The sequence below is a fragment of the Ovis canadensis genome, chromosome 2 (assembly GCF_042477335.2).
Source record: "Ovis canadensis isolate MfBH-ARS-UI-01 breed Bighorn chromosome 2, ARS-UI_OviCan_v2, whole genome shotgun sequence".
Lineage (NCBI taxonomy): Eukaryota > Metazoa > Chordata > Mammalia > Artiodactyla > Bovidae > Ovis > Ovis canadensis.
In genome coordinates, this window is record NC_091246.1 from 105,566,818 (window position 1) to 105,593,049 (window position 26,232).

The following is a 26,232-nucleotide window of genomic DNA, read 5'->3' on the forward strand; positions in this document are numbered from 1 at the left end:
CCACTCGCTGAATAGGGATAACTGCTCAAGTGCAGGCAGGCAGGTCAGGGACCTCCTCTCGTCGTTCCCTTTTTCTCCTGCATTTTCTCTTATGGAATATTTCTAAGAGCAGCGGGCGCAGCAGAGGGCATGCAGGCAGAGCTTTTTCTGCTAGGAACACAAATATTCGACTCCTGCTGTGCTTCCGGAGACATTCTCTTCGCACCTAGGTGGGGACCAATTTCTGCATCGGACTGTTCCGTCTTTCCTGTTTTCAGCCCGTCGCTTCCGCCCGGAGTTGCTTTAAGTTCCCGCTGTGAGTAGCTACTTCCGCCAGGAGTGCTTAGCGTCTTGGACTTGGAAAGTGGCCCTGGGCGGCCTTCTCCTTCTCTCAGCCTGGCTACCCGAAGCCAGATCTCAAGGTGGAGGCGGCAGCGGCTGGGCCTGTCGCAGAGCGTTCTTTTTGCCCAAGTCCTGGGCCTGAGGTTACTTAGAGGTGCTGGAGAGGCGCCCAGGCTGGCCCAGCCCGGGCCTTCCCCGGGCCAGTGACGGTGGCCAGAGGCCTCGCCGCGCCCACCCCAGCCTGGGGCGGGGCGCGGCCTCCGAGCCCGGGTCCCGCCCCTGCTGCCTGCTGGGCGCGGGATCAGTGCCTCCGGCCCAGGAGCGGTGGAACCGTTTTGCGCCTCTGGGACTCCGCAGTCCCCTGGCTCCGGCCGCTGGAGAACATGGAATTTGCTGAGCTGATCAAGACCCCTCGGGTGGACAATGTGGTGCTGCACCGCCCTTTCTATCCGCCCGTCGAGGGGACCTTGTGTCTGACTGGCCACCACCTGATCCTCTCCTCCCGGCAGGACAACACAGAGGAGCTGTGGCTTCTCCATTCAAACATCGACGCCATCGACAAGCGGTGAGTGCTGGTCCCGTCCATCCCCTGTTCTGTGCGCAACTCAGATGCTTGTCTGCGGAAACCCGTCCTAGCGTTTTCCTTGTGTCCCCTCGCCCAACCAGTCAGCAGAACGACCCTCGCTCTGGCCTAGACTGAGGGTTTGAGTTTTAGAAAGCTGAAACCATCCAGTTGAGATACCGGGTTTCCATTCATTCTGATTGGGTTACCGTATGGCTGTTACTGTGATTATCATTTTTGGTACATAACACTATTTGAATGGATTTGCAACGTTTTCATTTTAAATTTCTTTTCCTTGCACCATCATATTCCTTGAATGTTAACTGCCCATCATAGTTCATGAAGTTGTGAGTGAATGTGATTACAAAGTCTTTACTTGCAACTTTTGAGGAAAACTGAAAGAACTCAGTATATAGTGTCTAAATTCCACAAACCCTTCTCCCCTCCTCTCGGAAATGTTCAGTTCATCATATTTCTCCTTGTTTCTTACCTTCTGGATCATCAACTTAAGACTTCCCATTTTGGAAGATTCAGTTCAGTTCAGTCGCTCAGTCGTGTCCGACTCTTTGCGACCCCATGAATCACAGCATGCCAGGCCTCCCTGTCCATCACCAACTCCCGGAGTTCACTCAAACTCATGGCCATCGAGTCGGTGATGCCATCCAGCCATCTCATCCTCTGTCGTCCCCTTCTCCTCCTGCCCCCAGTCCCTCCCAGCATCAGGGTATTTTCCAATGAGTCAACTCTTCACATGAGGTGGCCAAAGTATTGGAGTTTCAGCTTCAACATCAGGCCTTCCAATGAACACCCAGGACTGATCTCCTTTAGGATAGACTCATTGGATCTCCTTGCAGTCCAAGGGACTCTCAGGAGCCTTCTCCAACACCACAGTTCAAGAGCATCAATTCTTCGGCGCTCAGCTTTCTTCACAGTCCAACTCTCACATCCAACATTTCCTGATGAACAACATTTCACAGGAAAAACCATAGCCTTGACTAGACAGACCTTTGTTGGCAAAGCAATGTCTCTGCTTTTTAATATGCTGCCTAGGTTGGTCATAACTTTACTTCCAGGGAGTAAGCGTCTTTTGGAAGATTAGAATGTGTTTTATTTTCTTTACTATCTGTGCTTTTGCAAAGAACAGAATAGGCTCTTAAACAAAGGTATTCATTAATTGACTTTTGTTTGTTTTTTTTTTTTTTGCACCCCAGGCTCTCTTTCCAGGGTAGTGTCTCAGGAGGCTAAAAGTTATAGTTCATCTGTAGTCAAAATTACCATTTCCGCAATGGTTTTGTGTACTTTAGCCAGAAGGTGATTTGGTCATCCAACTTAGACTAAAGTATAAATGAATGACAATAGTTTTTTTGGTTAGTTCTCAGAATTTTGGAGAAGGCAATGGCACCCCACTCCAGTTCTCTTGCCTAGAAAATCTCATGGGCGGAGGAGCCTGGTGGGCTGCAGTCCATGGGGTTGCGAAGAGTCAGAAACGACTGAGCAACTTCACTTTATCACTTTTCACTTTCATGCATTGGAGAAGGCAATGGCAACCCACTCCAGTGTTCTTGCCTGGAGAATCCCAGGGATGGGGGAGCCTGGTGGGCTGCCATCTATGGGGTTGCACAGAGTCGGACACGACTGAAGCGACTTAGCAGCAGCAGCAGCAGCAGCAGAATTTGGAGGTGGAGGAGATTCCCAAAGTGGTTATGCCTTAAAAGAAAATTATTTCTGATAGGAAAAGTTAAACAATATGAGTAAAATGATGATAGATTTATTTTCAAGCAGCAGACTCCTGTTTGACTCCTGAGATCACCTCCTGTGTAAAAGTTTTCAGTGTTCCTTTTTCGCCTTTATGGCGGTGGTGGTTAGTTACTCAGTCAAGTCCGACTCTTACAACCCCGTGGACTGTAGCCCACCAGGCTCTTCTGTCCATGAGATTTCTCAGGCAAGAATACTGGAGTGGATTGCCGTTTCCTTCTCCTGGGATCTTGAAGACCCAGGGATGGAGCCCTCATCTCCTGCATGACAGGCAGGTTCTTTGTAGCCGAGCCCCCAGAGCAGACCCCTTAGTCTGTCGTGTATGGCAGTCCTCATTCTAGCCGTAATCTACTTTTCCCTGTTCAGTTCTTGCCATTCTCTTTCCTGAACCCGTTTGACCAGTCAGTCCTCACTTTTCATTTTGGTTCATCCGTGTCCTGCATTCTCTCACGTCTGTATTTTACTGACGCTCTTCCTTCTGCCTCGAATGCTTGCGCCTCCCAAATTTGTTAATTGAATGCCTTATGTTTCCGACATTTTGTGAAACATTACAGACAGCGCGATGAATAAAATATAGCTCTTGCCTTGCAGGAGGTTTACAGGCTATCATCCAGCCGTTGTTCACCCATCGGTACTCAGTGTAACCGTTTCAGTCTGCCGCTCGCTTCCCACAGCAGAAAGTAACCCTCCTCCCCTTGAAACCCTATAGCTCTTTATACCTCTCTCATAAATATTTGGTAAAATCTGTGTTTTGGTAGTTACGTATGTGTTAGCTCCTTGAAGCCAGGGCAGGAATTTGGTTAATTTTTATCTCCATCAAAGCTCCTATCTGTGGCACGGGCAGATAGGCACTTAGGAAATAAAAGGCTTAACCCCTGAGTGGAGCGTGGTGACACAGAATACAAATCAGAGTTTCTCCGTGCTGTCAGCTCTTCTCTTTCTTTTTTATCTCTTCCTGTGGTTTGTTTTCTGTTTTGTCATCTGATATTTACCTAGCATTTACCACATGCTGGGCCTGGTTGGGCTTAAATGAATGTTTACCATAAGGACCTTTTAATCCTTCGAGAAATGACAGATTGCACACACTTTTACCTGGGAAGCAGCATGATGTAATGGAAAGCGCGTGAGCTAGGTAGTAAGATCCGCCTTTGTTGAGTTGTTGCTTTCAGAAAAGAGTTACTTCCTTGTGTCTTCTGTGGTGAGCACTGCCTGGGCTGTGGACATGCAGTGGTGGCTGAGACAGAGGAGGAGCTTGTATACTGGGGAGGAGATGGACATTCAAATAAATCAACAAATAAATATGTGACAGGGTCAGGTAGTAAGTGCCAGGAAGGAAAAAAAGTCAGATGTGAGGATGGAGAGTGCCTGGAGGCAGTGTGTTTAGAAGGAATGTTTGAGAGGACAAGCGACTTGAATTAATGAAGGGAGGAAGCCTGCACTGAGTATCAGAGGAAGGCGCGTTCCAGCCAAGCTCCAGCCAAAGGAAATGCAAATACAGAGGCTTGTGGGAGGGAGAACAAAGAGGCCAGTGTGGCAGGAGGGCAGTGAGCACGGGATAGGGCACGGGGTCGCTGGGCGCCCAGAGAAACTGTGGTTGCAGGGATCAGCAGTGGCCAGATCACGCGGGGGCTGAGACGCCACTGTGATGGTTTTCATGGGAAGCCCTGCAGAGCTGAAAGCATGAAAGTGTAGCAGCTGATAGATTTCTAGAAGATGGTTCTGGTCATTGGCAGAAAACGGGTGGCAGAAGGGCAAGAGTGGAAGCAGAAGACCCGGGTAGACGGTTGCGTAGCTCAGGTGGAAGATGGTGCTGACATGTAAGTGGACGCAGAAGTAGTGTGATCAACCGTGGTCAGGTTTGAGGGGTATTTTAATTGATTTGTTAATGTTGGGCCGTAGTGGGTCTTCACTGTTGCCCACGGGCTCCTCTTGGTTGCGGAGCCCTGGCTCCTCCGCCCCGTGGCTCCTCCTGTTGTGGAGCGTGGGCTCTCGGGCACACGGGCTTCAGCAGCTGCAGCGCTTAGGGTTAGCTGCTCTGTGGCGCTTGGAATCCTCCCAGACCAGTATGGAAACCGTGTCCCCTGCAGTGGAAGGCCGCTTCTTAACCACTGAACCACCAGGGAAGTCCTGGATGTATTTCGAAGCTTTAGCTGCTGTGAGTTTGTAAATGGGATGTGAGAGGAAGAGCGGGAGTGAAACGGACTCCTTCCGCCCTGCCTCTCATTAGTTAGGTGTCCTTGGGCGAACCGCTTAACCTCCCCGAACCTCAGTGTTTTCCCGCGAGGAAGAAAGCCCCTCTCATATCCAGTATATTTGAATGTTTGACGTGCTCATAGAATATGTTCGTGTACAGTGCTCACAGAATTTTATTTAATCCCTTCCGCAGCCAAGGTTGTACACAAGGTTCACAATTATAGTATGTCTTTTGTTTTTATGGTAGAAAGTTGGGTTACTCCTCGTCGGTTGATGGCTCACCGTTTTCACGACTGGCTCATTGCAGTCTTTTTTGCTTTTGTTGGTCTTCTGCAGCCCTGATTTTCTCTCTTTCCACTTTGTCCTCAAGCACTACGGGCAACTATGTCCAGTGCTGCAGCTTGCCCTCAGATAGGTGTCTGTCACTGTAGACTATAGAGCACTGGTGTGTGAGTGTGCACTCGTGTGCACGTGGGAGTTTGATTTACCGAAGTAGGATTACGTGTAGACCTTGTTCTGTTTGTCAGCGTTTTAACTCAGTACTCTTTCCGAGTTCTCTTCATGTTGCTGCATGTACCTCTGTCTCACTGCTTCTGATCGCGGTGTTAGATTCCAGACGGCCTGTGCTGTGCTGGGCTTAGTCGCTCAGTTGTGTCTGACTGTTTGTGACCCCATGAACGTAGCCCACCGTGCAAAGTGCCTCCAGTGGTTCACTTATCCCACCCTCTAGATAATCTCCAGCTCCCTACAATCTAACAGCTCTGGTAAACGTCCTCACTCAGGTCCTGTTAGTCTTCAGCTGAGTTTCTCTGAGACCGTGCCTAGCGTGGGCTCAGCCAGAAAGCCGCTGCGCGGGTCACCTCACAGAGAATGCCAGGTGACTCTCCAAAATGCCTGTTCCACTTTGCCCCCTCCCACCATGATTCTTATTTCTACCGTGTTCCTACCAACGCGTGGTATTGTTCTCCTTCGAGTCTTTGCCGGTGTGATGACTGGGACATGGTGTCTCTTGTTTTACGTGTGCTTCTCTCATTACCAGTGAGTAAGTGTTTCTCAGTGGAGTGTGCATGCGGAGACTTGAGACAGGGGCATGGCTGGCGTGCCGGAGGAAGGAGAGAGGCCAGTGGGGCAGGGGGGCAGTGCGCGTAGGGAGACGGCAGACACTTCAGCAGTGGCCAGGCTGGGTAGGGCCTGATGTGCCCCCTGGGGTGGTTATCATGGGGAGCCTTGGAGAGCTGAAACCTTGAAAGTGTAGCATTTGATAGACTTCTAGAAGATGATTCTGGTTGCTGGCAGAAAATAGATTGTAGAAGGGCAATGATTTGTTAGCAAATCATTAATTTTTTTTTCTCCTTTCTGTGAACTGCCTGTGAATTTCCTTGGCCCACTTTTAGAAACTGGGTTTGTTTGGGTTTTTTTTTTCGGCCAGTTCCTTATATATTCTGTAGATATTAATTTTTCACTTAGACATTACAAATGTCTTCTCCATATATCTCACCCATTTGTTGACTCTTGGGTGGTGCCCTTTGTTAAAGAGAAGTCTTTGATTTTAATGCAAAATCTTTCAATATTTTGTGGTTTGTGCTTTTTAAGTGTTACTTAAGTCCCTCCTTATTGCAGTATTACTAGGATATTCTCCTAGATTTTCTTCCATATTAGCTTTATAGTTTTACCCTTCATTTTTAGATCTTTAATCCATTTTGATTCTACATTCATTTCAAGTGTGGTAAGAATCCAACTTTGTTTTTTTCCTCCATCCAGCAATCCAGTTTTCCTAAAACCATCATCTAACAGCCTACCCTTGACTGATTTTCTCATACATCAAGGGGCTTAATGCATATATGTATATGTAATATATAAAGCTTTGGCTGCATCCCATAAGTTTTGTAATATTGTGTTTCTGTTTTCACATTTCTGTCTGTACTTTATAATTTCCCTTGTGATTTGTTCTTTGCTCTGTTGGTTATTTAAAAATGTATTAATTTTCACAATTTGAGAGTTTTTATTTGGAGTATAATTGCTTTACAATATTGTCTTCATTACTGCTGAACAACAACATAAATCAGCTCTAAGTATCTGTGTGTCCCCCTCCCTCTAGAGTCTTCCTCCGCCCCCACCCTACGCCTCTAGGTCTTGGCAGCGCACCGAGCTGAGCCCCTTGTGTTATTTGGCAGCTTTCTACTAGCTGTCTGTTTTACACTGGCAGTGCACGTATATGGGTTGTACTCTCAGTTTGTCCCACCCTTTCTTCCCCCTGCTGTGTGCAAAAATTCAGTCTCTACATCAGCATCTCTATTCCTGCCCTGCGAACAGGTATCGTTTTTCTAGATTCTGCATACATGCATTAATATGCAGTATTCGTTTTTCTCTTTCCTGGCCTACTGCACTCAGTATGACAGACTCTAGGCTCATCCGCATCACTACGGTGACCCTTCCATTCCTTTTTACGGCTGAGTAATACTCCATTGCATATGTGTACACATCTTCTTTGTGCGTTGACCTGTCGGTGGACATCTAGGTTGCTTCTGTGTCCCGGCTGTTGCAGGGACGGGGGAGCCTGGTGGGCTGCCGTCTATGGGGTCGCACAGTCAGACACGACTGAAGTGACTTAGCAGTTAGCTGTGCAAAAGCTTTTAAGTTTAATTAGATCCTATTTGTTTATTGTTTTTGCTTTCATTACTCTAGAAGGTGTGTGTCAAGGGGATCTTGCTGTGATTTATGTCAAAGAGTGTTCTTTTTTTTTTTTCCTCTAAGAGTTTTATAGTATCTGGCCTTACATTTAGTTCTTTAATCCATTTTGATTTTATTTTTGAGTCGAGTTTTAGAAAGTGTTCTCATTTCATTCTTTTACATGTAGCTGTCCAGTTTTCCCAACACCATTTATTGAAGAGAAGCTCTTTCCTCCGTTGTATATTTTTGCCTCCTTTGTCAAAGATAAGGTGCCCGTAGGTGCATGGGTTTATCTCGGGGCTTCCTATTTCTCTACATTGATATTTCTGTTTTGGTGCTATTACTGTACTCTGTTGATTACTATAGCTTTGTAGTATAGTCTGAAGCCAGGAAGCTTGATTACCGCAGCTCTGTTTTTCTCTCTCAAGATCGCTTTGGCTCTTCAGAGTTTCCATGCAAACTATAAAGTTTTCTGTTCTGGATCTGTGACGAATGCCATTGGTAGTTTGATAGTGACAGAGTTGGATGTGTAGATTGCCTTGGGTAGTATAGCTGTTTTCACAGTATTCTTCTAGTCCAAGAACACGGGCTGTGTCTCCATCTGTGTGTATGTCTTTGATTTCGGTCACGATTGTCTTACACTTTTTTGTGTACAGGCTTTTGTCTCCCTAGGTAGGTTTATTCCTGGATATTTCATTCTTTTTGTTGCAGTAATGAATGGGATTGTTTGCTTAGTTTCTCTTTGTGAACTTTCATTGTTAGTGCATAAGAATGCGAGGGATTTCTGTGTATGAATTCTGCACCCTGCGGCTGTATTAAGTTCATTGGCTAGCTCTGATGGTTTTCTGGTGGCGTCTTTAGGGTCTTCTGTGTACAGTATCATGTCATTTGCAAACAGAGGCAGTTTTACTCCTTCTGTTTCAGTTTGTGTTCGTTTAATTTCTTTCTCCTTGATTGCCATGGCTAGGACTTCCAAGACCATGTTATAACAGTGGCAAGAAGCCGCACTCTTGTGTCTTCCTCATCTTAGGGGAAATGCTTTCAGGTTTTCACCATCGAGCAAGTTGTTTGCTGTGGGTTTGTTGTTTATGGCGTTGATTATGTTGAGGTAGACTCCCTCCATGCCCACTTTCTAGACAGTTTTAATCGTAACTGGGTGTTTAATTTTGTCTTTCCCTGCATCTATCAAAATATTATCATATGGTTTTTATCTTTCAGTTTGTTAATATAGTATGTCACATAGATTGATTCATGTATATTGAAGAATCCTTGCAACCCTGAGGTAAACCCCACTTAATTATGGTGTATGATCCTTTTTAATGTGATGTTGGATTCTGTTTGCTGGTTGGATTCTGTTTGAGGATTTTTGCATCTATGTTCATCAGTGATATTGGCCTGTAATTTTTTCGTGTGGGATCTTTGGTTTCTGTATCAGGGGAATGGTGGCCTACTAGAACGAGTTTGGAAGTTTTCTTTTGTCTGCAGTTTTGGGGAAGAGTTTAAGAATAGGTGTTAGCTCTTCTTTGAATGTTTGATATTAAGAGAATCCTCCTGGGAAGCAATCTGGGCTTGTGCTTTTGTTTGTTGGAAGATTTTTGATCATAGTTTTTTTTTTTAATTATTCGTTTGTCTCAACTGGGTCTTGGTTGCAGCATGTGGGATCTAGTTCTTGATAAGGGATCGAACCCCTGGCTGCCTGCATTGGGAGTGCGAGTCTTAACCCCTGGGCCACCAGAGAAGTCCTGACCATAGTGTTGATTTCAGTGCTTATGACTGATCTGTTCGTGTTTTCTCTTTCTGGTTCAGTCTGAGAAGGTTGTACTTTTCTAAGAATTTATACATTTCTTCCAAGTTGTCCATATTGGCATATAATTGCTCAAAGCAGTCTCTCAGGGTTCTTTGTATTTTGCCGTGTAGGTTGTAATCCCCTTTCTCATATTTCTAAGTTTACTGATTGGAGTCGCTCCTGTTTTTCTTAAGGAGTGTAGCTGATGGTTTATCTATTTTGTTTATCTTCTCAGAAAAACAGCTTTCAGTTTTATTGATCTTTGCTGTTGTTTTCTTCTTTTCCATTTATTTCTGCCATGATCTTCATGATTTCTTTCCTTCTACCAACTTTTTTTTGAGAAGGATTCTTCCTTTTCTAATTGCTTTAGGTGTAAGGTTAGGATGTTTATTTGATATTTTTATTGAGGTAGGGTTGTATTCTATAAAATTCCCTCTTAAAACTGCTTTTTCTGCAGCCCATAGGTTTTGGATCATTGTGTTTTTGTTGTCATTTGTTTCTTAGTACTTCTTTATTTCCTCTTTGATTTCATCAGCGATCTCTTGGTTATTTACAAGGATATTGTTTAGCCTCCATATGTCTGTTTTTGTTTTTTTTTCAGTTTTTTTTTTTTTTTCCTGTAGTTGATACCTAATCTCATAGGATTGTGGTTAGGAAAGATGCTTGATATGATTTCAGTTTTCTGAAATTTACTGAGGCTTGGGTTTTGTTACTGATTTCTGACTTCATCCCATATGGTCAGAGAAGACACTTTGTATAATGTCTGTCTTTTTTTTGACCACACTCTGTGGCATGCAGGATCTTAGCCCCCTCCCCACCCCCCCCCCCCCCCCGCCCCGACCAGGGATTGAACCCATGCCCCCTGCGATGGAAGGCCAAAGTCTTACCCATTGGACTGCCAGGAAAGCCGCCATATCTGTCTTTATAAATATCTTGAGACTTGCTTTGTGGCCTCATATACAGTCTGTCCTGGAAAATTTTCTGTGTGTGTGTGTGTCCTGTTGGGTAGTGTGTATATATCTGCTAGGTCTAGTTAGTTTAAAGTTAGCTTATTGTATTAAGTCCTCTGTTCCCTTATATCTATCTGTCTGTTCTGTCCATTATTGTGAGTGAGGCATTAAGGTGTCTATTACTATAGAACTACTCCATTTACTTCTGTGAGATTCTGCTTCATACATTTGCTCTTCATTAGATGTGTGAATGTTTATAACTGTTATACTTTGCTGTTGTGCTGAACCTTTTATTGGTACATAATGTCCCTCATCTCTTATAACCATCTTCGATTTATAAACTATTTTTTCTAACATTAATAAAGTCTTTCCTTGCTGTCTTTTGGTTGTTGTTTGCTTGGAATATCTTTTTCCACCATCCCTTCAGTTTCAGCTTGTCTGTGTCTTTGGATCACAAGTGTGTCTCTTATGAGAGTATATAGTTGGATCATACGTGTCTATCCACTCTGTCAATGTCTGTCCTTTAATTGAAGAGTCTCACCCTCTTGCATTTCGGTTAATTGTTTGTCATTGTGCTGTTTGTTCTGTATGTGCCTTAGAGCTTTTTCGGCCCCTCATCTCCTGCGTTAATGTCTTTTATGGTGTGTGGTTGATTTTATGGCAATGAAATGTTTAAAGTTTTTTCATTTACTTCTGTGTTTATTCTGTAGCTGTTTTCTTTATGGTTACCATGGGGATTAAATTTAACATCCTACAGTTAAAATACTCTTAATTTGAATTTATACCAACCACTTCAAAAAATACAAAAAGTCCACTCCTTTATAGCTCTGTCCCCATCCCTTTCCATGGAGGTCATAAAAGTATGTCTTTATGCTTTGAGCCTGAGGGCATAATTTATTTCTTTAAAAAGTTATTAGTCTCTTAAATCGTGTATAAAATAAAACATGCAGTTACAGGCCATAGTTATAGTAATACTACCTTTATAGTGGCCCATGTATTTGCCTTTTTGAAATCTTATTTCTTCATACAGCTTCAAGCTACTGTCTAGTGCCCTTTCATTCCCCTTTGCCGGACTCCCATGAGCATTTCTGGCAGAGCAGGTCTAGTGGTCAGAGACTCCCTCAGCTTTTGTTTATCTGGGAATGCCTTAATTTCTCCCTCACTTTTGAAGGACAGTTTTGCAGGCTATCAGGTATGTAGTTGACAGTTTTTCCTTTAACACTTTGAATATATCAGCCACCTGTCTTCTGGGTCCAGAGTTCTTGAGTTCTTGTTGTGGGTCTCTTTGAGTCAGTCTCACTTGGACTGCACTGAGCTTCTTGTTCATATTCACAGCTTTCAGCAGATTTGAGAAATTTTCAGCCATTGTTTTCGCAGGTGTTCTCTCTGCCCTTTTCTCTGTCTTTTCTCCCTGTAACGCCCACTGTGTGTGTTGGTCGGCCTGTTGGTATCTGATAGGTCCCTTAGGTTCTGTTCATTTTTCTTTAATCTTTTTTCTTTCTGTTCTTCACACTTGATAATTTCCATTGCCTTATCTTCCAATCTTCAAGTTTGCTAATTTTTGTCTCCTGCCTCTTGGGAATCTGCTTTTGAATCCCTCTTGTGAACTTTTCATTTCAGTTCTTAAAACTTTTAAGCTCCAGAATTTTTTGGTTTCCTTTTAGGTTTTCTATCTCTTTTATCAATGTTTCCGTTTTGTTCACACATTATATTCTTGACTTTACCCACATTTTCCTTAAGCTTTTTGAGCATCTTTAAGACTGTTATTTTAGTCTTTGTCTAATACATCATCTCCCATCAAGTCTTTTTCAGAGACAGTTTCTGTTGATTTATAGTCACCTTTTGAACAGGCTGTGCTCCTCTGCTTATTTCTCTGCGTTGTGATTTCTTTTCCTCTGCTCAACACTGGACATTTGAACCTAATAATGTGGTGACTCTGGAGATCAGATTTTCCCTCTTCCTTGGGATTTGATGTTTTTTGTTTTGGGGGGTTTCTTTTGTTTTTGTTTTTTCGACTGTTATGGGATGTCTCTATGCCAAGGATCAGCCTGAGGTATAAAGTTAAGATTTTCTCAGGTCTTTGCTGAGCCTGGGTTTGTTCAGTCACAGTTACTTCTTAATTTTCCCTAAAGGTACAGTTGTTTTCAAATGTCCTGATCTTTAATGTCTGGTTCCTGAAAGAGGAGAAGTGAAGAGTGAAGAGAAGTGAGGCGCGAGCCGACTGTCTAAATCCGCTGGAAGTCATCGATTGGAGGTGGGGGCAGCTTACGACAGCGGCAGAAATCGCAACAACAGTGGCTGCCTGCCTCTCTGCACCTCTGTGATCAGAATCAGCAGTCAGCGACCACAGCACAGATCTCTGGTGTTTGAAGAACAGGGCCCTCTCTTCCCGTCTTGGCTCCTATAAAGTGTTGCTCTAGGAACACGTGCACAGCTGCCTGCCACTGGGCTAGGGCTGGGGAATGGGTAGCTGCTCTTTTATTAAGAGCTGAATTTACCCAAAACTAACTGCAATTTATTATCCAAGTCTCTCCCTGGAAGTTTAATAGACATGAGAGTTCCAGAGTAGTTACACAGAGGGTTTCTGGCAGTGCAGTTGTTACCCAGGTGGGAAGAGAGATTCTTCCTTCTGGTTCCACTGTCTTCTTTTTGCTTTTACTGAGTTATGAGGTTTTTGTTTGTTTTTAAGTGTATTGTGGCACAAGTCCTTTATCAAATATAAGATTCACAGATGTTTTCTGTCAATCCGTGGTTTGTCTTTTTATTCTCTTTAACTGTGTCTTTCAGAGAGCAAACATCTAAAGACATACAATTTATAGTTCTTTTGTAGACTGGGTTCATAATATCTTATCTAAGAAATCTTTGCCTAACCAAAGGTCACAAAGGTTTTCTCCCATGTTTCCTTTTAGAAGCTTTATAGTTTTAGGGTTTTGGATATATGGTTCATTTTTAGTTGGCTTTGTGTATGGTTCTTATAAAGATCCAAAGTCTTTTTTCCGTATTGCTGTCTCAGTGTTGTGGCACCATTTCTTGGAAAGCCTGCCCTTTCTTCAGTGAATTGTTTTGCACTGCTTCGTCCATATGTAAGTGAATATATTTCTAGACTTTCTTCTCTGTTGTGTTGGTCTGTTTGATGCCATTGCTGCCACGATGTTAAAGGATCTTGGAATTAGACAGTGTTAGATATCCAGTTTCGTCCTTACTCATAGTTGCTTTGGTTATTTGAAGTCATTTGCATTTCCTCGTGAATCTGTTTTAATTTACTTACTTATTTTTGGGTACGCAGTGCAGCTGGTAGGATCTCAGTTCCCCAGCCGGGGCTTCAGCCTGCGCTTGCTGCAGTGACAGCACGACACCCTAACCCTGGGCCACCAGAGGCTTCCTCCGCGTGAATTTTATTTCCTGTTTGTTTTGTATTTATTTTTTGTTTACTGGAATATAATTGCTTTACAATGTTGTGTTGGTTTCTGCTGTACAGCGTGAGTCAGCCATATGTATACCTGTGCCCCCTCACCGTTGGACCCTCCCTCCCCCTCCCCTCCCCCACTCCACCCCACCCCTCCTCTCCACCCCTCCGCTCCCGCCCCCAGCCCGCCCAGGGTCATCGCTGAGCAGCACTGAGCTGGCTCCCTGGGCTTCAGGGCAGCTTCCTGCTGGCTAGTTTTACACACGAGAGCACGTATAGGTCAGTGCTACTCTCTCAGTTTGTCCCCCTTCGCCCCTCCCGGCTGTGTCTACAAGGCCATTCTCCATCTGCACCTCTGTTCCTGCCCTGCAAATAGTCCAGCAGTACCGTTTTTCCAGATTCTCTGTATATGCATTAATACTCAGGGTGTGTTTTCCTGTTTCTGACTCGGGTCACTCTGTGACAGGCTCTGGGTTCCTCCACCTTAACAGAACTGGCTCAGTTCCATTCCGCCTCCTGGCTGAGTAACACTCCTTGTGTATTTGCGCCACGCCATCTGTATACGTTTCTCTCTCGGTGGCCATCCTGTTTGCTTCCATGTCCTGGCTGTTGTGAACAGGGCTGCACCTGCACGAACCTTGGGATACTTACGTTTTCTTGGGTTATGTTCTTCTCAGGGTATATGCCTAATAGTGGGATTCTTGGGTCATATGGTAGGTCTGTATTTAGTTTCTTAAGGAGCCTCCATACTGTTCTCCACAGTGGCTGTGCCAATTCCCACCAACACTGTAAGGGCGTCCCTTTTCTCCACACCTTCTCCAGCATTATTTATTGTTTGTAGATTTTTTTGAAGATGGCCGTTTTGGCTGGTGTGAGGTGTGATACCTTATTGTAGTTTTGATTTCTGTTTCTCTAAGAATTAGTGATGTTGAGCATCTTTTCTTGTGTTTGTTAGCTATCAGTATGTCTTCTTTGGAGAGATGTCTGTTTAGGTCTTCTGCCCATTTTTATTGGATTATTTTATATAAATAGAAAGAGAGAGAGAGAGCGCTCCATTAGCTGTTTGTATGTAAGGAGATTAATCCTTTGTCAGTGCTTTGTCTGCAAAGCTTTCTCGAATTTTGAGGGTTGTCTTCTTGTTTATGGTTTCTTTTGTTGTGCCAAAGCTTTTAAGTTTAATTAGGTCTCAATTATTTATTTTTTGTTTTTATTTTCATTATTCTAGAAGGTGGGTCAAAAAAGATCTTGCTGTGATTTATGTCAAAGAGTGATTTTTTTTTTCTGTTTTCATCTAAGAGTTTTGTAGTATCTGATCTTACATTCAGGTCTTTAATCCATTTTAAGGTTATTTTTGTGTATGGTGTTAGGGAGTGGTCTAATTTCATTCGCGCTGTCCAGATTTCCCAGCACCACTTATTGAAGAGGCTGCGTTTTCTCCATTGTATATTCTTGCCTCCTTTGTTATAGATCAGGTGATCACACGAGCTTGGCGTTATCGCTGGGCTTTCTGTCTGGCTCCGTTGGTCTATGTTTCTGTTTCTGTGCCAGGACTGGACTGTTGATTACTGCAGCTTTGTAACGTAGTTTGAAATTGCAGAGCCTGATTCCTCCACCTCTTGTTTTCCTTTCTCAACTTTGCTTTGGCTATTTGGGGTCTTGTGTGTTTCCTTACAAATTGTAAATTTTTTTGTTCTAATTCTCTGAAGACTGCCATTAATTTTGATAGAAATTGCATTGAATCTGTAGATGGCTTTGGGTAGTAGCAGTTCAGTTCAGTTGCTCAGTTGAGTCCAGCTCTTTGCCACCCCATGGACTGCAGCACGCCAGGCTTCCCTGTCTATCACCAACTCCCAGAGCTTGCTCAAACTCGTGTCCATTGAGTCGGTGATGCCATCCAGCCATCTCATCCTCTGTTGTCCCCTTCTCCTCCTGCCCTCAATCTTTCCCAGCATCAGGGTCTTCTATAATGGGTCAGTTCTTGGCATCAGGTGGCCAAAGTATTGGAGCTTCAGCATCAGTCAGTCCTTCCAATGAATATTCAGGACTGATTTCCTTCAGGATTGACAGGTTTGATCTCCTTGCAGTCCAAGGGACTCGCCAGAGTCTTCAACATCACAGTTCAAAAGCATCAATTCTTCGGCATCAGTCATGGTATATTTTTTCACCCGTTTGTGTCCGCTTTCATTTCTTTCATCAGTATTCTGTGGTTTTCTGAGTACCGGTCTTTTCTTTCCTTAGGTAGATTTATTCGTGGGTATTGCACTCCTTTGTTGCGATGGTGAATGGGATGGCTTCCTTACTCTCACTTGCCATGCGTTCATCATCTATCTGTGACTGCCCTGGGTCTCTGTTGCTGCGTGTAGGCTCTCTAACTGCAGTGCTTGGGCTTCTCCTCGCGGTGGCCTCTCTTGCTTTGGAGCTTCAGCTCTAGGCTCGTGGGGCTCGGTTGATGCACTGCGTGGAGTCAAGTCTTGTGGCTTGCGGTCTCTAGGGGGCTGGCTTGGTAGTTGTGTGCACAGGCTCAGTTGCTCCTTGATCCATGGGATCTTCCCGGACCGGGGACTGAACCTGCGGCGCCTGCATTGCCGGCGGATCCCTAACCACTGGACCAGCAGGGAAGCCCTGTGCATTACTTTTGTATCTTGAAACTATCAAACTCATTGATGAGGTCCAGTAGTCTTCTGGTGGAATCTTTAGAATTTTCTGTGGATAGTAACGTCATTTGCAAACAGTGACAGTTTTACTTCTTCTTTTCCAGTTTGTGTTCCTTTTATTTCTTTTTCTTCTCTGATTGCTGGAGCCAGGACTTCCAAAACTGGGTTGAATAAGTGGTGAGAGTGGACATCCTTGTCTTGCTCCTGATCTTAGGGAAAATGCTTTCATTTCTGTTTTTCACCATTGAGAATGATGTTTGCTGTGGGTTTGTCGTATATGGTCTTTGTTATGTTGAGGTCGGTTCCCTTTGTGCCCATTTTCTGGAGTTCTTATCATAAATGGGTGTTAAACTTTGTCAATAAGCTTTTTTTGGATCTGTTGAAATGACCATATGACCTTTATTCTTTCATCTGTTAACATGGTATGTCAAGTTGATTGATTGGTGTGGTTTGAAGAATGTGTGCATTCTTGGGATAAACTCCACTTGAGCATGGTGTATGATGCTTTGATGTGTTGCTGTTGTTCTGTCCTTAAGTCATGTTCATTTCTTGGGGACCCCATGCACCGCAGCATGCCAGACTCCCCTGTCCTTCAGTATCTCCCAGAGTTTGCTCAAATTCATGTGCATTGAGTCGATGATGCTATCTAACCATCTCATCCTTTATCACCCCCTTCTCCTTTTGCCTTCATTCTTTCCCAGCATCAGAGACTTTTCCAATGAGTCAGGTGTTCACATCACAGGTGGCCAAAGTATTGGTGCTTCAGCTTCAGCATTAGGCCTTCCAATGAGTTTCAGGACTGGTTTCCTTTAGGATTGACTGGATTGATCTTGCTCACCAGAGGACTCTCAAGAGTCTTCTCCAGCACCACAGTTTGAAAGCACCAATTCTTTAGTACTCAGCCTTCTTGATGGTCTAGCTGTCACATCTGTATGTGACTATCAGAAAAACCATAGCTTTGAGATATGTTCCTTTGTCAGCAAAGAGACGTCTCTGCTGTTTGATGTGTTGACTAGGTCTGTCATAGCTTTCCTTCCAAGAAGCAAGCATCTTTTGACTCCGTGGCTGCGGTTACTGTTCACCTAAGTAGTTGTGGCACGCCAGCCTAGCTGTTCCATGGCATGGGAGCATCTCCTTGGACCAGGGTTGAACCCATCGCCTGTGCACTGGCAGGCAGAGTCTTAACCCCTGGATCACTAGGGAAGTCCCAGCCAGTTGGGATTTTGATCCAGATTGTGGTGAATCCGTTGACAAATGAACTTGGTGAGAACTAACATCTGACATCTTCATATTGAGTATTCTGACTTATGAACAAGTCTGTTACTCCATTTGTCTTGCTTAGGTCTCAAATATTCTTCAGCGGGTGTTACAGTTTTCACTCTAGGTCTTTTACATCATTCCTTAGAATTCTCCTATGTCTTCCATATTCTGATGCTGTTTCAAGTGGTGTTTTTCCAGTTTCAACTTCCTATTCCTTATTTGTATTAGTCAAGTTTTTAACTTTCTGTATTTTACGACACATTGTCATCTTAGGGCTTGCCACTCTCCAGGTTAGCTAATTTCTTTTGTTATTGTTGTTTTGTTGTTGTTTAGTCGTGTCCCACTCTTGCAACCCCATGAACTGTAGCCCACCAGGCTCCTCTGCCCATGACATTCTCCAGGCAAGAATACTGGAGTGAGTTGCCATTTCCTTCTCCAAGGGATCTTCCTGACCCAGAGGTTGATCTTGAGTCTCCTTCTTGGCAGGTCGATTCTTTACTACTGAGCCACTTGGGAAGCCAGCTTATTTCTAGAGAGAGCAAATAATTTGCTCACTAGCCTGCCGTTGATATGCAAGCTATTGATTTTTGTATATTTTTGTATCCTTCAGTGTTGGTTACTACGAGTGAAATGACACAGAACATACAAGACACACAAGAGACAGACAGGACACCACTCTGGCCAGAGGAACAGAACTGGGCAAACTAATTGCCGTTTATTATTATAAAGCCCTCCTTAGGCAGAATTCCAGACTGTAAGAATAAGCCTTTTCAGTACAGTGCAGGCGCATACATGTTATCGTACAGCAAAGGGGAGTGAAATCTCTGTCTACTGCAGAGTCTGCACAAAGCCCTCATCTCCCTCTTATCTCAAGAAGGGAATGCTCCCTCATTTGCAAGGGACCATTAAACTCAAGGCTGTATCCAGACTCTTTGGCAGAACGCCTCTCGTATGCAAGGACGCTCAGCCTGAGCAGAGAGACCCGTTTGCAGGCACATCTCTGCTACCCTATTAACCCTTCACTTCAGCTTTACTAAATTCATTTACTTGAATAGCTTTTTAAAAAATAATTTTCTTCAGATTTTCTAAATAGGCAGTTGTTATCTACAACTAAAAACAGTGTTATTTCTTCATTTCAACCTAGATGCCACTTATCTTGTTTTCTTGCCCTGTAGCACTGGGTGTAACTAGTAGTACAGTGTTTTTATTTAAAAAAATCTTTTTTTAAAGACACATTTGGCTGTCCTGGGTCTTCGTTGCTGCTCATGGGCTTTCTCTAGTTGCAGCTAGAGGGGCCTACTCTTCAGTGCCGTGCACAGGCACCTCACCGTGGTGGCCTCTCTCTTTGCAGAGCGCGAGGCTGCAGAACGCGAGGCTCCGGAGCGCTCGGGCTTCAGCCGCTGTGGCACCTGGGCTCCGCGTCGTGGCTCACAGGCTGTAGAGCGTGGCTCACTAGTTGTGGTGCCCAGGCTTAGTTGTTCCACAGCACGTGCGATCTTCCCAGACCGGGGATTGAACTAGTGTCCCCTGCATTGCCAGGAAGACTCTTAACCACTGGATCACCATGAAAGCCCCTGGTTCCACAGTGTTGAATACAAGTGGTGAGAGTGAAATCTTAGTATCATTCCCGGTGTTTGTGAGAAAGCATTCAGCCTTTTACCATTAAGTATACTCTTAGTGGTAGAGTTGCTTTTGGTAAATGCTGTTTTTCAGGTTGAAGAAGTTCACTTCTGTTCTTAGTTGACTGAGAGTTGGGTTGTTTTGTTTCATTTTAAAATCTTGAATGGCTGTTGGATTTTGTCATGCGTTTTCTGTATCTGTTGAGATGAGCATATGGTTTTTCTTTTTCAGTTTAATACAGTAACTTACTTTGTTAAAACTGCCATGCATTTCTGGAATAAACCTCAGTTACTCATGATTATCCTTTTATGTATTGTTGGATTTACCTTGCTAATGTTTTGTTTAGAAATTTTCCATCTAGTTTATGAGGGGTAGTTATCTCGTCATGTCTTTGGTTTTTGTGTTAGGAAAATGCCAGAGTTTAGGTGTGAATAGAGAAGTAAATGTCTCTTCTTCAGTTTCCTGGAAGAATTTCTCTTGACTTGATAGTATTTTTTCCTTAAATATTTTATGGAATTCATCAGTGAAGCCACCCAGGACTGGAGTTTTCTTTGTGGGAAACATTTTAATGAAAATTTCAGTTTATCTATCAGATAAAGTATTAACTAGGTTATTTGTTCTTGAATGATCTTCAGTAGTTTGTGTCTTCTTTGGAATTTGTCCATATCATTTACATTGTTGAATTTATTGGTGTAAAATTGTTCCTAATAGTGCCTTAGTATTTTTTAGTGTCTGTGGAGTCTATGTGATCGTAACCTCTCTCATTTCTGACATTGTTAGATTGTGACTTTCTTTTTTCCTGATCAGTCTGGCTAGAAGATTATCACTCTTAAATGATCTTTTGAAGCAGTCATTTTTGCTTTGTTTTTCCCTGCAATCTTGTCTCATCTCTTTCATCAATTTTTTCCTCTCTTATCTTTGTTATTTAATATTTTCTGCTTTGGATTCAACTTGCTGGTATATTTCTAGTATAGTGTAATCTGAGGTCACTAATTTGAGACCCAAATTTTCTTCATTAATTTCCTTCTTTCCTAATATAGATGGTCTTCTCAGACTATCAGCCCCACCCAAATTTTCTCTCCTGACACTATGACCTGGGAAATCTCAAAACAGTGCATTGGGGCAATCATCAGACTCATCTCGTTTCTCATCTCCCAGAGATCTTCCTTCGGTGTCTTAAAAATTGTTGTTTGGTGTTCAGCGTCTTGAAAACAGTTCTTCCTTATATTTCGCCTCCTTGTTTTGGTTGTTTCAGGTACTACGGTAAATATGGTCCCTGAAATTCAAACTTTGCCAGAAGTGGAAGTGACAAGAATATAAATTTTCAAAATATACTTTATAAGAGGCATTCCACTGTGTTGATCAGTTGTGGATATCTGATGGAATTTTCTTTGCAAGGATTTGACCCATGTTGATAACTTTCACTTATCCAAATTCACAGTGCAGTGATGTTGGGCATGGGGGTATTTACAGAATTCAGGAAGAGTAGCTGTAGTTTTCTTCCTAAATTAGGCACAGTATAAATAAAATTACCAGTTCTGGATCAGTATAAGAAATCATAGTTAGGGAATATTCACAAGTTTTAATGTGGAAGAATTGGGGCAATTGGTGGCAAAGCAAAAGGAAAGTCAGAACTATCAAAAAGTGTAGACAAAGCAACAGGAAAAGGAAGACAAAAATCCCGGCTAAGGTAAAATAAATTTATTCAAAACTTACTGATAACAAAATTAATGATTAGACATGGCATTTACTCTGAAGTTTTCCTTGACTTAGAATAGATATTGCAAGTTAATAGGTTTTAAAGACTGGAAAAAAAATATTTATTTTTCAAATCAACTGTTGCAAATTTGGAAGGAAGTAAAATCTGAAATGAATAGTTTTCCTATGCTTCAGAAATATCTCTATACAAACAATACATCAACTACAGATTTATTTTTCTTATTCTTTGAAGTAAGACTCCTAATAATCTCCACTAAATGAATTGGCCTAGTGTGAATGACTTTATATATTAAAAATTTTTAATATATGTATTTTAAGTAATTCATGGCTCAGATTTTAATGATGGAAGCATGAGGTTCTTCCTTCATTAAACTAATAAGGGAGAAGGAAGTTGAATGCAGCCACGCAGCAGAGGTGTTGCATGTTTGGTGGTCTGGAGACCACCTCAATAAATCACGTGAATTTTTTGGTTTCCCAATGCATATAAAAGTTGTGATACACTGTACTGTAGTCTGTTAACTGTGCAACAGCATTATATCTGAAAAAATTATATTTTATTAAAAATACTTTATTGCTAAACAAAATGCCAGTGATCATCTGAGCCTTCAGTGAGTTGTAACCTTTTTGCCAGTGGCAGGTCTTGCCTTAATGCTGATGAGCCCTGACTGATCAGAGTGGTGGGTGCTGAAGGTTAAGGTGGCTCTGACACTTTCTTAAAATAAGAGAGAAATTTGCCACATTGATTGACTCTCTCCTTTCATGAACAATCTCTCTGAAGCGTGCAGTGCTGTTTGATAGCATTTTTCCCCACAGTAGAACTTTCCTCAAAATTAGAATCAGTCTTCTCAAACCTTCTTGCTGCTTTATCAGCTAAGCTTACGTGATATTCAGATTTCCTTGTTGTCATCTCACCAGTCTTTACCGGGGGTAGACTCCGTTTCAGGAAAACACTTGGTTCGGCTCCTTACTCATTAGAGTTTTAGCATGAGGCCACAGCAGCTCACTCACATCCTCACGGGCGGCTTCTGTTTCTCTTGCTGTTTCCACCGCGTCTGCAGTGACTTCCTCCACTGAAGTCCTGAACCCCTCAATGTCATCCACGGGTTAGAATCAACTCCTTCCAAACTCCTGTTGATGTTAATATTTTGACCTCTTCCCGTGAAGCACGAATATTCTTAATGGCATCTAGAATGGTGAATCCTTTCCAGAGGTTTTCAATTTACTTTGCCCAGTTCCATTAGAAGAATCGCTATGTATGGCAGCTATAGTCTAATGAAATGTATTTCTCAAGTAATAAGATTCGAAAATCAAGTCGGATCCACAGTCTCCAGAAGGGGCACTGTGTTAACCGGCATGAAAACAATGTGTATGTCATTGTATGTCTCCATCAGATAGGAGGTGGCCAGGTGCCTTGTCAGTGAGTAGTAGTGTTTTGAAAAGAATCTTTCTTTCTGAACAGTGGATCTCAACAGAGAGCTTAACATATTCAGTAAACCCTGTTGTAAACAGATGTGCTGTCATCCAGGCTTTGTCGTTCCGTTTATAGAGCACAGGCAGAGTAGATTTAATTTTTCAGGGCCCTCGGACTTTGGAAATGGTAGATGAGCATTGGCATCAGCTTTAATTCACCACCCACATTATCCCCTCAGAAGAGAGTGTATCTGCCCTTAAAATCTTGGAAGCCCGGCATTGACTTCTTTCTAGCTGTTGAAGTCCTAGACGCCATCTTCTTCCAATATAAGGCTGCTTTTTAAAAAAGTTTTATTTTTGGCTGCGCTGGGTCTTCCTTGCTGGGCTGCGCTTTTCTCTGGTTGCGGCGAGCAGGGGCTTCTCCTCATTGCGGTGCATGGGCTTCTCACGCGCCGACTTCTCTTGCTGTGGGGCACACGCTCTAGGGCGCACGAGCTGCAGCCGTTGCGGCGCGGGAGCTCAGCACTCGTGGCTCCCGGGCTCTGGGGCACGGGGTCAGCAGTTGCGGTGCATAGGCTTAGCTGCTTCACAGCATGTGGGCTCTTCCTGGACCAGGCATCGAACCCGTGTCTCCTGCATTGGCAGCTGGATTCTTTACCACTGAGCCACTAGGAAAGCGCTAGGCTCTTTTGTTTACATTGAAAATCTGTTGTTTGATGCAGCCACCTTCATGAATTACCTTAACTGTATCTGGATAACTTGCTGCTGCTTTTACATCAGCACTTGCTGCTTTCCTTTCATGTGATGGAGAATGGAGACAGCTTCTTTCCTTAAATCTCATAAACAAGCCTCTGCTTGCTTCAGACTTTTCTTTCATAGGTTTCTTTCCTGTCTCCATCTTTAGAGAATTAGAATCAGGGCCTTGCTCTGGATTAGGCTTTGACTTAAGGGAATGTTACGGTTGATTGATCTTAAACTTTCTATCAGCATTTAGGCTTTTTTTGTTTTCTTATCATTCTTATTTTCACTGGAGTAGCAGTTTTAATTTCCTTCGAGGACTTTCCTTTGCATTTACAACTTGCTAACTATTTGGCATAAGTGGCCTAACTTTTGGCCTATTTCAACTGACATGGCTTCCTTACTAAGCTTAATCTTTTTTAGCTTTTGGTATAAAAGTGAGATGTGTGACTCTTCCTTTCATTTGAGCTCTTAGAGGGCATTATAGAGTTATTAATTGGCTTAATTTCAATATTGTTGTGTTTAAGGAAATAGGGAGGCCTGAGGAGAGGGAGAGAGATGGGGAAACAGCCAGTTGGTGAAGCAGTCAGAAGGCACTTATTTATCAGTCACATTTGCTTTCATACGTGGATATGGTTACTGGTGCCGCAAAACAGCTACAGTAGTGATATCAAAGTTCACTGATGACCAAGCACCGTGACAAGTATAACAAAATAGCAACAACAATAATAAGGCTTGGAATACTGTAACAATTACCAAAATGTGATGCACAGAGAAGAAGTGAGCAAATGCTATTAGAAAAATGGTGCCAACAGACTTGCTGGACACAGAGTTGCAGCAAACATTCCATCTTTAGAACACACACCATCTGGGAAGCTCAATGCAGTGAGTGCAACAAAAGGAGACCTGCCTGTATAGCTGGTAGTTACGACTAACCACCTCTGTTGAAGAGTAATCATGTACTTTGAGTTGGGAATATATATGTCCTTAAGCATAATTTATGATTTTTTTTAATAGATTTGTGGGACCACTGGGTACCATCATCATAAAATGTAAGGATTTTCGAATTATTCAGTTGGATATTCCTGGAATGGAAGAATGTTTGAATATAGCCAGTTCCATTGAGGTAAGTGTTTTGGAAATAAAATGTGATAAAAGAAGGAACTTTATTTTCTGATTCACTGTAACTCTTATGTTTCTTTTTTAGATAAATATCATTTGAGTCATGTTCTGTGACTCAAATCTGGAAGACTGAATGCAAAGCCTTACCCTGAATCATTGCTACAGGAATGTAAAAAGATTTTATTGACTTAGAGCAGTTATTAATGTTACTTGTTCTTCTGGGTTCATCTATGTTGTAGCATGTGACAGGATTTCCTTCCCTTTTAAGGCTGAGTAATATTCCATTGTGTGTTTATAAATATTGAGACTTTTTGAAAATCTTACTTCTTTAGTAAAGCAAGTAATTATCACCAGTGATTGTAGTCTTTTGTTTGTTTTTAGTAAATTTGAATTTCCATATATCATGTTTGCTTGAGATAGGATGTGTTCATTTTATATATATAGAAATGATAGTGAACATATGTCCAGATTACAAATAATAGACATTTTACTTGGATAATTTAGTGTTTAAATTGAATCAGTTCAGTTCAGTCACTCAGTCGTGTCCGACCCTTTGTGACCCCAGGAACCACAGCACTCCAGGCCTCCCTGTCCATCACCAGCTCCCGGAGTCCACCTAAACCCATGTCCATTGAGTCAGTGATGCCATCCAGCCATCTCATCCTCTGTCGTCCCTTTTTCCTCCTGCCTTCAATCTTTCCTAGCATCAGTGTCTTTTCAAATGAGTCAGCTCTTCACATGAGGTGGCCAAAGTATTGGAGTTTCAGCTTTAACATCAGTCCTTCCAGTGAACACCCAGGACTGGTCTCCTTTTGGATGGACTGGTTGGATTTCCTTGCAGTCCAAGGGACACACTATTTTCTTTCCCACTTTAACCAACTATTTTGGTATACACTCATTTTTAAAATTGCTTTATTTTAAATCATTACCACTAAATTATAGCAGTTAACTTTATAGTATTTTCTGGATAATTATAGAGACACATTGAGGTGTTTTTGCTTCTGTCTTTTAGTGCCTAATATGGGCTTTGTGTGCAGAGTAACTGCCTTTGGCTTAACTATTAAAGGGAGGCAGAAAGGCTCAAACCTGTGACTAGGATTTCCTTTGGCTTCTAAACAAAAGACCAGAAATAGAGGAGCTGTTATGGTGCTGAGAAAATGGCATGTAGTATTTTTCTTTCTGCTTTTTTGCTAAATTTTTCTTATGAAAACAAGAAGATGAGCTGAACACTTTGTGTTACATATTCATCATTGGAAATAACTTAGGAATGTTGACTTGGCTGAATTTGTTGACATGAGTGAGAATCGCGCTGTACCTTCTAGGCTGTTGAAGGGAAATGCTGTCTCGCTCTTTGGGCCAGGTAATGCCGCTCACCCACTTCAGCTGAGCATGTTATGTTTTTTTTTCTCAGTTGTGCGGTTGGGTTTTCACTGACCCACGCACATTTTTCTTTCCTTATCCCTTTTATAACTTGTAAGATAGCCGGTGGATGTTGGTGAAATTGCCTGTGGTGAAGAAACAGGGCAAAAAAGCCTGTTACCCTACTCTGATGGCATTTACTTAGCTTCGTTAGCATTTGACACTAATCAGTTGCTTATTTGGCTATACATATTAAATATTATGTAAAACTCTGTAGAAACTGACTATGGAGAAGCCCTTATGGCTGAGAAGCAGCCGCAAATTCTGAGCCACTCTTGTAACGTGGCCTTAGAAAATGAATGCTCCGTTGATTGTTTTCCCAGCATGGGACATGCACACCGTGCCCTTGGCTTCTAGCCTTTTCCTGGCATCCAGTTTTCCTCTGTCCCTCAATACAGCTTGTTATAATTTGGTAGTAATAAGTGAATTCTTATAAAGCATAGTTGAGCTATTCTTTGTTATCAAATTTCATATACTCAAAATCTGCTACCCTAAGTAGAATCCCACTGAAAGAGTAACTGGCAAGTGCTCAGTTTTCTAAATTATAGTGGGAAGGCTGATGAACCATTTTTTTCTGTGTAGTTTCGGTTGTCTTTTAGGGTTGAAACGACTTTATTTCTTTGAGCATTAATGTGTTTAAAGGAAAA

The 26,232-nt window shown here is 42.7% G+C and overlaps 1 protein-coding gene across 1 annotated transcript in view; it reads left to right on the forward strand.

Moving 5' to 3' along the window:
* The first annotated feature begins 263 nt into the window (after positions 1-263).
* MTMR9 (myotubularin related protein 9) overlaps positions 264-26,232 on the forward strand; it is a 63,474-nt gene continuing 37,505 nt past the window's right edge. Inside the window, exons 1-2 of the mRNA XM_069576748.1 lie at positions 264-886; positions 24,062-24,170. Of these exons, the coding sequence (XP_069432849.1) occupies positions 705-886; positions 24,062-24,170 (291 nt within the window). The 5' untranslated portion in view covers positions 264-704. The remainder of the gene's footprint in view (positions 887-24,061; positions 24,171-26,232) is intronic.